The sequence below is a fragment of the Oenanthe melanoleuca genome, chromosome Z, assembly GCF_029582105.1.
Source record: "Oenanthe melanoleuca isolate GR-GAL-2019-014 chromosome Z, OMel1.0, whole genome shotgun sequence".
In the NCBI taxonomy this organism is placed as follows: Eukaryota; Metazoa; Chordata; class Aves; order Passeriformes; family Muscicapidae; genus Oenanthe; species Oenanthe melanoleuca.
The window spans coordinates 33818045-33830164 of NC_079362.1; the positions used below are offsets into that span (position 1 = coordinate 33818045).

Below are 12120 nucleotides of genomic sequence, written 5' to 3' on the forward strand. Positions count from 1 at the left end.
AACAATAACTAAAGAGGATTGATCTACATTCCAGAAGAGTTAGCAGCTTCTGAACCAGGCTGGTAAGTCTGAAATTTTTTGTCTGTCAAAACCAAAGGGGTATGCACAATCTGGGGGGAAAAGTGTGTTACGTTCAGGAAACAAGAAATGGAACCAACAGGAGAGAGAAGAGACTTTTAATGCAATTTGGTCTGTATCCATATGCCAAAAATAGGATCTTTCAATGCCTCACAGCTCTCATATCATGCCCTTACATCTAAAAGACTTGCCTTTTGAAAATCTGGGGTGCTTTTTTTCTTGCCAGCAGACATAATACTACCAGTGTTATAGCCATGCTGAAATAACACTCCCAGAACAAGCTTCCCTGGGTGGACATATAGAAAAACCAATGTCTCCCAGTGATTCAGTGATCACTCACAAAAAAGTGAAGATGACCAACCTTCCACCATCCTGAAGATGTCCACCTTTTTCACCCAGATTTTAATTATATTTTGGAGAGAAGCTGCCGTGTTCAAGCAATGAGGCCCATGGTGTGAAACTTCAGAAAAGACACTCTACCTATCGACCCAAGACTCACCAAGTCAGCAAGTTCTCTAACTACTTGCAGTCATCTGAAACCATGGTTCCTTCAGCAGGCAAAAATACATCCTAAATGACAGGTTTAGTCCCCTAAGGACTCCCAAAGTGCCAGGCTCATGCCTGAAAGTAGTCATAGGTAGTTGCTCTGTCCTTACACCTCATAATTCCCTCCTTGGGACTTTTCCTGCTTCATGAAACAGATTTGTTCCAAGCAGAATATGCACTGGCCATTACTATTTATTCCTCACTGCTATTCAATGCATCATGCTGCAGCACTGGCCCAGGACCTTATTGTGCCTTCAGCTTTTCAGAGGGACAGGACCTATTCCTGCCTCCAAGCCACACGAGAGCTGTCTGGCCACACCTGGACAACAGCAGCATACCAGACTTGAGTACATAGCTGCCTGCCCACTGCTGACCCAGGCACCTTCCAAATCCCACACCCTTCTGAGCACACCTGCCAAGACTGGAAAAACACAAGGATGAGCCACTCAGCCCCAGGAAGCAACATGCCCATCAAGACAAGGCTTTGATTGCTTTTACCTGTTTGCACTAATTTCAGGATGCTAGATACACAGCCCTGCTGGAGTGCTGCCATTAACAGTGACACCAATGAAAAGTCCAATCTCCTTGGTGACTTCAGTTCTTTACTTGATTGTGTATCATAACTTCTGGCCTCACTGAGCAACAGGACACCAACAGACTGCAGAAGAAGGCTGTATTTGCTGTGAAAGGTTGGCATACTCTGGATAGGCCCTTTTACTATATGACTTTTGAATGAAGCTGTGGGCCACTCATTCAGAGACCTAACAAATACTGCCTATTAATACTGAACTCACAAGTCAGCTCAGCAGTGAGGCCAGATCTCCGGCAAAATCAAAGACGTCCACTTTGTGAGTCAGAGAAAAAGTCATTCTGCAGGAAGGGAGAGGTCTGCATCACTACTTACCATCTGTGTTAGAAAAGTGCTTAAAGAAAATTTGATGGGCCACTGCTCTGCTCCACAGTTTAATGTCCTGGTGTCAGATTAGCCTTTCTTGCCACCCCTGAGCACAGAATGCTGTTACGACTTGGCAGCATCACTCCCATTGCTTTAGCAGAATCAGCTCAAGAATCACACAAGAGCACAGCTTGAGGCATTCAAGGACGAACTAGGTGACAGCCTTTTATCATCCTTCAGACACATTATGTAGATAAAATCTAAGCTTTTTTCCTCCTTCCATATCCATATACAACCGATACAGTATGGCAGCCACACAATGTATGGTGAGGTTTTTTTGTCTGTTTGAAAATCTTTCTGCCTCTCCACTAACTTAGGGAGAATGATGAGAATGCTGTTGCTGCAATCTTCCAGTTACCCTCCCAGAATCATCTGTAGCATGATTCTGTCTTAATCTGATTAGTTTCAATTAAAACAAAATTTGCAGCCTAAAATGGGTAAGAATTGTTTCTCTGCTTTACATTTTTTAGTATCCTTAACTTGTACGATAACTTATCAAACTGCACTAAACCAGAAAGAATTGAAGGCATTCACTGAAGAACAAGACAATGTGTGCAAAGAGGAACAGCATCTGTAACTACAGGGAAAAAAAGCCTAAAAGGACAATTAATTCATACCACTTCAATGAAAAGATCTGATATGGAGCTGAGGCTCAAAACATATTTCCTTCTCCTTTTGCATACCATCTTTTGCATTCTTTCAAGAGAATCCTGGGTCTTCCTTTGAAGTCTGTTCTGACTTCTGCATTATAAGGGCTGCTGCTGGACTAATTCATCAAGCCTAGCAAAAAACGTTACAAGTGACAGACAGCCATTGCAGGAAGGGGCTCTAGCTCACTGTCATCACCAGCTATGCTTATGACTGCAATCACAGAGCACTCAGGGGAACGGGACTCTTGTACTACATCATTTACAATGTGTCTGTCCTGATGCCTTGACCACAAACCTAAAAGTAGAGCTCCTTCTGCTACACAGGAATGTAAGGCAGAGCAAGACCTAGAAACCCTGCTCCAATCCAGCTGAGTGACTGAACACAGTCGGAACAGTAGTAGCAGCTTAATTAATGTTTTACTTCCATTAAAAAAAAAGAAAAAAAAAAAGAGGAAGGAAGAAATGCAGTTTAGCCTGAGGGTACTATTTTCTTACGCAGGTCAAAACATTTGCTCAGTATCCTTTTACAACTTAAAATCAAATAAGACAGTAAATTGAGGGCAAGAGGAAAGAGAGAAACAGGGAATGCATTTTCCTCTGTGTTTGGACAGCACCTAGCACAAAGGGGTCCAGCACTACAGATCTTGGCACTACAGCTAAACAAACAATAGACAGGCATTATGTTAGGAGTTGAAAGTACTCTTCACCTGCTGGAGGTTGACCCCTGCATCCAGTAGCTCCTCTACTGCAGGTGATGGCATGGACATATTATGATGGAGGAAGTCAGAGAATGTCTCATTGTCAATCAGGAAATCCCGAAGTTTCAAGTCTGGAAAATGACAAAACAAGCAAAATTCTGGTCACAGCAAAGCCAAAAGGAAACTCACGTGAGAGCACTGAACAGGAAAAGTCAAGCTGACAAATGGGGGAGAGGGAATTACACAAACCATAGCACAAAAGGAAGAGTAGCTGCTGGTAAAGTGCTCTGAAACTTGGCAGGCTTCAGAAACGTCAATCTATGATGCCTTGGTCTCAAAAAACCCCCAACTAACAACAGAAAAAGCAACCAACCTTCAAAACCAACTCCCATTAACATAATTACTTCAGGTCAATTTGCTCATAGATACACAGAAGCAGGGCACACCAACTTGCTCCCTGGATCCGAAACCTACTGCAGCATTAGCACTTAATCCCTGTGTTGTTACTGAACATGGGACTGAGCTGGTACATTTGACCACTGAGGGATTTACTAGCCTTTAATTAATTATGTTAACAGCTGATGTATTCTCCAATTAATTTCAAACTCTGACATATGCAGACACACAGATATGATACAGAATTGCATGCAGATCTAGGAAACAAATCTCAACTACTTGGAAATAAAAAATACATTTGTAGCATTGTTTCCATTTTCTTTCCCAAGTGTTTCACCTTCTCAAGCCATTGGTGCTTCAGCTCTTGACTTTAAAACAAATTTGTACTTACACCACAGAATAGGGGAACCATCTGGAAATTATAATCCAAACACCATTAAAGTCCACAAAACTGGATATTCAGAAGCTGAGTCTCCCAGCTGACACTGTTCTTGGGTTTTGTGTGTGAGGTGGATTGGTTTTGTAGGTTTTTTTGGGGTTTTGGGCTTTTTTGTGGGGTTTGGGGGGGCGGGGGAGGGGAGAGGTTTGTGTTGGGTTTTTTTGTTTGTGTGGTTTGGTGGTTTTTTTTGTTTGGTTTTTAGTTGTTTGTTGGTTTTGCTTTGTGATTTGGTTAGGCTTTTTTTTTATTATTTTTTGAGGGGGGACAAGTTGTTTAGTTTTGGCTTGGTTTTTGTTGTTGCTGTTTTATTTAAGAGACAGAGAGGAGAATTCTGTCTCCACAATGCTTAAACAAGAAGTGATGAACAAAGCAGCTAAGCCAGCAGGAGGTAAGAGACCAAGTCCTATAGGATTTACCAGAATGAAGATTTCCAGACTGAGGTAAGAAAACGAGCTAGGTGTCATGCTGTATCTTCTACTTCAGGAAGACTTTAGGATGCTGCAACCCAGAGCAAACAGTGGAAAACAATGAGCTCTGAAGAGAAAGTAATGATAGGAAGAACCACGGGCTTATACCTTCTCCCTCCTATAGGGGACAGCTGTTACAGCCTTTTCCCTCACCTCTTATGCAGGAGCTTTTGGTTTGGCTTGGATTTTTGATTTTTGTTTGGTTATTTGTTGTTGTTTGTTTGGTTGGCTGGTTTTGGGTTTGGTGTTTTGGGTTTTTTTTTGTGGGGCTCTTTTTTTTTTTGTTTGCTTTTTGTTGTTGTTGGCGTTTTTTTGTTCTTTTTTTGTGTGGGGGGGGGGGGGGGGCGCGGGGGTTGGTTTTTTCCCCCTTTGGGTTTGTAGGGGGTGGGTTTGGCTGATCTCGGGCAGGTGATAGTGGCAGGAATGGGCCCCGTCAGGAAAAAGCAGGGTGTGCACGCGTGGGGCGGCAGCGCTCGGGGCGGCACTTGCGGCTCGCAGCGCGCTGCTGGCGGAGGAACCGAGCGCACGGGGTTACTGACGGTCATTGCTCCCTCAGCCACAGATCCAGTTACAAATTCCCCGCTGCCTTTTTGTTCCGCACCAAAAAGTAAATCACCCGCCTCAGCTGAGGCAGCGCGGAGGTTACTCCGGGGCGAGTTTCTCCTCGCCCTCCTCGCTCCCACGCAGCAGGACCACTCATGAATTTGCTGCTTTTGAGCACGCCCTGCAAACACCCCACTCGAACCCCGCTGGCAAAACCCACCATCCCCCCTCTCCCTGCCCGGGGCAAGATCTGGCTCCGGCAATAACACAAAACTGTCCTTTTCTTTCCAGCAGAGGCTAAAGCACCCTGCTTCATCACAAGTAGAGGAAAAACTTCCCCCACCCTGATTCCTTGGATACGTCCTACTTGTGCCAAACTCCCTAAACACTTCTGCAGCTTGTTTATTTTTTGATGAGATCATCAACTGTTCAGAAAGTCAGATGGACAAAGGGGTGGCTGACTGAAGGCACGCTGGCATGCAGAAATCAGATGTTTGCAAGCTTTTTCGTTGAATCTGCCCCTATTAAGATATCTTTCAAATTTCACTTAAAGGGCCACATGCTTCATGAAAAAAAAAAAAAAAAAAAAAAAAAAAAAAGGTAGCAAAGAAATAATTCTTCCACTTTTCTGTTTCCTCAGTGATGTGTTGCTTTTTGGTTTGGCTAGTCTATTTTATCTGCATTTGGCTTGGAGGTTTTTTGCCATATGGAGGCATGATTCTCTTGGTCAGGGAGATATTCTACAGTAAATTGCAGGAAGGCAACCTGAACTACACTGAGGTTCCTGGTGACCTGCCTGTAATCATGAGAGGGGAGTTGTAATTAACAACTGTTGTAATTAACCAGCCCAGCATCAGCACAGCGTTCATCCCTTGTCTTTTGTGTCATGCCAAGCATTGCCAGACTTGCTTAGCTCTGGAATTTACTGAAAATCAATGATACCTTCCAAGGAAACCCTACAAATATCTGAACAAGTTTTTAATCATCATTTGGAGTAAACCATGAAGAAAGTAGAACAAGGTTACCAGAACTGTGTGGCAGTGTTTTGTTCCCAGACAGCTGATCGTGAAGCCGTGGCCACCACCCAAGACCACACGGGAAAGCTCTGCAAGACCAAGGCACTGAACGCCAACATCATGGTCCTGGCTGCTGTGCCCTAAGCACACAGCCAGCCTTTTATACCATGCATTTTCTCCCTCACCCCACCTGGTCCTGCTTCCAGGACTTGTGGGTCAGTGTCTTAGGCAATCCCTCTCAATCATAGAGGCATGCATAACAGCTTGCACATGAAACCACAGAATGCACCAAACACCGCAATGCATCTGAATTCTTTCTCTGGATACTTTAAAAAGTTAAAAATTAACATTAAGAGGTTTCCTTTTAAAAACAGCCATTCACATCCAAGATGACTGCTTGCCCACTAGGGCCTAAGGAAATAAAAGAGCATTGCTTAGAAAAACCCCTCCAAAAATAGAAAGCAAAAGAAACAGGCAAGTCTTCTGAAGGCTAATACCAAGGTTACTTAATAATGTGAACACTTGTAGTCAAAGAGCACATTTTATCAACACAGGCCTACGACTGCAATATTTTCCTGCCATAAAATTTTAGACGCACTATCAAGTTACTCAAATACACGAGACAAAATGTCAGCTCAAACTTATTATATAACTTGTGTGTCTCCCCTCTTGCTTGAGAGTGGCCAAGAGCATCGTTACAGCCAGCCTCTGCAATTTAGTGAGCACAGATGGCAGGCAGCACACTGCAGACCAGTCTCTCCATGTACTTTGACATGGACATGCAGCCTCTCCTTGCTCCTCCCCTTCATCTCCAAAACCGAGGGAGCTGCAGCCCTGCTCCCTCACCCCCAGCTGAAAACATAGGCCCTAGCAAACAAGTCAAGCCCTAGGCACAAATGGGGAGATAAACTTGAGGTCAGACTGAGCAAACACACTCAAAGACTGTCAAATCTGATGTGAACCATCTTGCTGATTCAGTGGTGGGATAGTCAGCAGAAATAGTACTGAGACAGCTTCTCCCTATGGCAGTTTCAGTCCTGACACCAAGAGAGCAGAGAACAGAGACTACTTCTTATAAACCATGAAAATAACCCCCAAAACCAACAGGTCCAGCAGGGCTGAAATGCCTCCAGTTGCAATTAGCTCCAGTTTGGGCAGATTATGGCAATGCAACAGGAGACCATCCCTATCCACACGAAACAAGCAGAAGAGATGTCCATATACATGTAGGACAGAGAGAAAGATCCTCCATACGGTCACAAAGCTTCCAGCACATATAATGAAGCTTCAAGATCAACTGAGAACTCCCTGACCTGGAGTTCTTGTGCCTTAACCACAAAACATCCCTTCCTCTCTGAAGTCACCAGTCAGGATTAGACAATCACACTGGCAGCATTTCACGGACATTATTTTCACAAAAGGCACAGCTGTCCTTCATTTCCACACAGTTCAAACAAACCTGGGGGGCTGCATTCTGGGCATCAAAACCAGAAATTCTCAGATTTTCCTATTGCAGAGTATCTTCTACTGTAACACTGTATTACATCCTAAGATGTACATTTTACTGACAACCTAACCTTTTCTGGAATTTTCATGCCTGAGCACAGTGGTAGGCAGTCAGTCCTTACTTAACAATTAAATCTTTGTGACAAAAAAAGAACCACCAAACCCCAAGCAGAAAATGTATTTGAAGAGCTCAAGACAATCACTTGAATTAGTGAAGAAAAATAACCTCTATGCTTGCTACATTTACTGATTAAAATTAACATCAAAATAAAAATATGCATTATAAAAAAAATCAGTGCTACGTGGGGGTCTCTGTTCCATGCAGACCGGAACTGAACACTTATTTTGCAGCAAAGGAAGTGGCCCAAAAGCCACAGGGTTTTTAGTTTCCTCATTACAGAAACACATCCCCAGTTACTTTCATGAGTTCAAAAGCGTGGGTCAAAGTGCAAGAGAAGCCATGGCTGGGAATCAGTATTAATTTGCTGATGTTACTGCAAGTATAATCACAACATGCCCCATAGTAAGCAGTGACAATTAGCAACAGTACTGGGAAGATCCACAGATATGTGAAAAAAAAGCTTCTAGGGGCAGGTTACAGGACAAGACTCTTCTCAAACTTCTCTCCCATTCTTTATTCCTTCACTGAGAAGCACAGAGGTCTCATACCTTCCTCCAGAAACTTAATGGCACAATGTCTTTTAAAATTAAACACCAGAGTGGGAAAACAGAACCCCAAGGAAGTTGTGGCTATGTTTTTCATATCCTGACACACTGCATTCTAAAAATAAAAGGCATGCAAATGGTATTCAACCTTATCTCAATCCACTGTGGAGTACAAAGCTCACCAGGTCTCACGTTAATTTGTGGGGTTTCTGCCCAAAGAGTTCTGCCCATAATCTGCAATATACCAGGTTTTCAGCCACTTTAAAGCTAACAAGCTCAATAAGAACAGTGACAGTCAGATCTACTTGCCAGCTTCATGTACCTTAAGTCCTTATAAAAAAACAAATAAAGGGAAGGGGGAAAGGAGCTTCATGCCTTAAATTAATTCAGCAGCTAAGAGGAAAGCAGGACAATATGTCTGATCCATGGACATAGCTTTTTTCATTAACAGCTTTCCCACTGCTGATTAAACATGCAGAAGTGAAAACAATTACATTACTTTCTTTACATCCATTGCAGCTAGGGAGACTTGCTAGCCTTTGGCTAAGGCTGTATTCATCACAGCCAAATATCAACACAACACAGAAGCCAGTGTTAAATTCTGACCCTTATTTCTTACCACAGAGAGTGCTCATAGGGCAGCCCAATCATTTTTGTAACCGCAACTAAGGTGTCATAGCAAAATGAAACAGTGAGCTAGGATAAGGCATGAGACACTTTAGCTTCATTCTTCAGAATCAGCAAGGTTCCACAAGTGCCCAAAGGAGACAAAAAAGAGAAGTGGGTTCCCAGCTTTGCACCTGTCTCCATCAATTAACAGAAGGAGCAAAGCAAGGAAGAGTGTCAAGCAAGCAAACAAGGTATTTTCTTGTCCCTGTTCAAAGACTTGAGATTCACAGTTCCCCATTCAGGTATAACTGCACTTTTACAGGAAGGGAAGGCCCAGCCTGACTGCACAGCGGGCTATCAAGTCTGTGCAAAACTGTGCCCAGGTGTGGCTGAAGAACAGGTCACAAGGCACTCTGGTCACACAGGCCTCCTTCACCCAGGGCACTCCTTCACTGGTCATACTTCCAGCAATGGGAGATTTGGACAGCAATAAGCCCATGCAGATGCTGAAGCTGAGACCAAGAGCAAAAGTTCCAGCTTCAGCAACTGATTGCATTTACTGGTAGCACACATGACCACTATAAAGATTCTGGCTAGAAACCTGTCTTTCAGGAAACCCTCACATGGTGACATGACCAGGAAAGACAAATCAAACACTGCCAGAGAGTTACCTTGTACACTGGAAGTTTGCATTTATTTTTCATTATCTGGGTAATATTCCTCTTGAATAGGTGACAGGTGCACTTGAACACCTTGAACACCTGGATTGATTTTCACACGCACTCACTCACCACAGTCATTATTGTGTCAATAAATCATATCACTGTGATTTATTGACAAAAAGATGTCTGAAGCTACTTCCCATAAAAATAAAAATGGGCTCTCAAATAATTTCAGAGAACCGAAGACTGAATGACTTGTAATTTTATGACCATCCAGAGTAAACTGACCAACCATACAGAGGAAACAGCAATCTCCTAATGGTGAACCATGCTACTGTACCTACTGAGCCAATGACCTGACCAACACTGTGAAAAGCAAACTTTTCACAGTGCTGGGCAAGGCAACAAGTTTTTACCTGCCTTCATTATACTCCTAGCCTTGAACAACACACCCAGAAAGCATGACAAAGTTATATTTTTTTAATGTTTTTGGTCTTGGTCTTTTTAGCAGTTACTATGTTTTAATTATTCTTCTCCTCTAGGGCAGCTTTCCCCCATGAAGTGAGAATAGCTCTCAGAGCTGCATGTGTACGTACCTATTAATGCTGGCAAGAGCTGGAAAAAAGTTGGACAGCCATACCCTGATTTGCTTACAAGAAATCAAGCAGCTCAGCAGGCCTGTTGTGCAGGATTGACTAGTGTGAAAATACAAGCCTAATTTGCTCACATTCAAAGTGCTGCTCTTCTGCAGCCATGGCCTGACTTGTTTTTACAGCAGGCTACAGCTCTCTGCTCTAAAGCCACCACACATCTGCCCCTGCAGACACTAGATAACACCAAAGTGAACACCCCATTAGCCAGGGCCCATCATCTTTGTATACCTGCCATGCCAAATGGTGACGTGAGTAAAGAGGAGGAAGCCTGCCATCCATCTCCAGCAGCTAGCATCTCTCCTGAGAGAAAGAAATGCTGTGCAACAGCCCAGGTCTTCCCTCTCATCTTAGGACTGTGACATTGGGACCATCTCCATTCCTCTCCAAGTCATTATTTTTGCTTAGAAGGGCTTTAAATACAGTCCAGCACAATTACTCTGGCAGAAAGCACAGCTCTCAGTGTGTACTAAAGCACGTACACAAGCCAGTCCTCAGCTAGCCTTCACTGGGGGTACACTGACTGGCTCCAGGCATGCAGAGCCTGTTAAGCTGAGATCCCACCTCTGCCCTGCGTGGGAAGCCAGCAGCAAACACAAGGCTAATACATCCCTCTGTGCAGCTGCTTTGTGCAAGACAAGAGAAAGACTCTGCCAAGAAAGCCAAGCCACGAGGCACACAGGCAAAAGCCTCAAGCTGGTCACCACAGCCCTGCCAGCAAACACAGCCTGCAGAGCTCCAGCTAAAGGAGGGGCACACCCAACCACCTCTCTAAGCCCCACATTATGCCTCAGAACAGATATTCTCATGACTTTCCCTGTTGCAAGGCAAATTCTGTTATCTGCACAGACAACCATGAAATAGGGCTTGCCAATGCAAAAAGGAGAAAGAAATTACAAAGACTTCTAACAGTGCAAAAAAAATTAAGCAGGCTTAAAGGAAACACCCTAAGAATAGTCATTGTATTACTTTAAAAAGCAAATTCTAAGCAGAGCTCCAAACTAACTAGTTGAAAATTCTGCTGCTAATGTTCACAAAATTAGGACAAACTGCAAATTTCTTGGCCTCTGAACTAGCTTGTCAGTCACAATGTGACTGATACCAGTCACAATGTGATGGATGTGACAATATAAAATACTTCATTATCACAACAAAATCACTTTCAGGAGTGGTAAACCAAACACGTTCAGGGATGGTATAAACTACGGATAAGGCCCTCCAAAGGTCAAAGCCAGCTCAGGGCAAGATGGGCCCCTCTACAGAAGCAGAAAGTAATACTTTGCTCTTAAGACTGAATTTTCACTGTACTAGGAATATCATGCCCTGGATAATTTGCAGATTTTAGATGTTTCAAAACAACTCAGAAGGTAAAACTTATTAAAAAAACCCCAAACAACAGAGAGACTGAAAATTAAATGCCATGAGCACATCCAGTCACATACCACAATTCTAATGGCAAGCAAGGAATAGCACTGTACTATTACAAATACATGGAGCTAAGCAAATGTTGAAAGAGTAAGCTGTGACCAAGGAGGACCCTGTCCAGATTTCCTTGTACTTGAACAAGTGACCATAAATTTAGCAAAAATTCCAATCGCAGGATAAAAGCAGGGCTGGAAATTTTAATCAAACAACCATTATTAACAGCAGAAGTGTTTTCATTAGCTGGCTATGTAAGCATGCATCCATGAGACTGCTGGTTCTAATGCAACTAGAAGACACTCATGTGAGAATCATTCTGAACCCCCAAAACAAGCAGGCAGAATGAATCCAGCAGTATTTTCCTACTTGAAAATTATCACAGCACCACCCATCCAGTTTGAAGAGCTTCTCCCATGAAACTGGCATGGGTAATGATGAATCTTAAATAGAACAGCATACAGAAGTTTCCAGGATCAAAGCACCCTGACTGCCCTGCACTTGTATTTGTTCCTCCTTACACAGAAAGGCTGATGAGAAGAGAAAAAGCTACCCCTCCCTTGGGTGTGAAGGCTCATCCTGCCAGATATCTGTTCCTCTTGTCACAAATTCAGGGAACCTGACTGACATTTGACTTACTCTAAAGTTTAGCAAGATACCAAGTCTGCAGTCAGCAGATTATAGTAGCTCTTACTTTTTTTCTGTTTAAGAAGACCTGACACTTCTGAATTTAGTGCCAAGTCCTAATGCTCCTTATCTAGCACACTGCTGCATAAGCCACCTTCAGAACAAAGAGTAAAACCAACCAAAAAATGCTGAA

General features: G+C 43.3%; 1 protein-coding gene across 3 annotated transcripts in view; it reads right to left on the reverse strand.

The window, feature by feature from the left end:
• Positions 1-12120, reverse strand: part of ABCA1 (ATP binding cassette subfamily A member 1) — a 90997-nt gene that overhangs the window by 44309 nt on the left and 34568 nt on the right. For all 3 annotated transcript variants that reach the window (XM_056514650.1, XM_056514651.1, XM_056514649.1), the window contains exon 6: positions 2937-3058. In XM_056514650.1, the coding sequence (XP_056370625.1) occupies positions 2937-3058 (122 nt within the window). The remainder of the gene's footprint in view (positions 1-2936; positions 3059-12120) is intronic.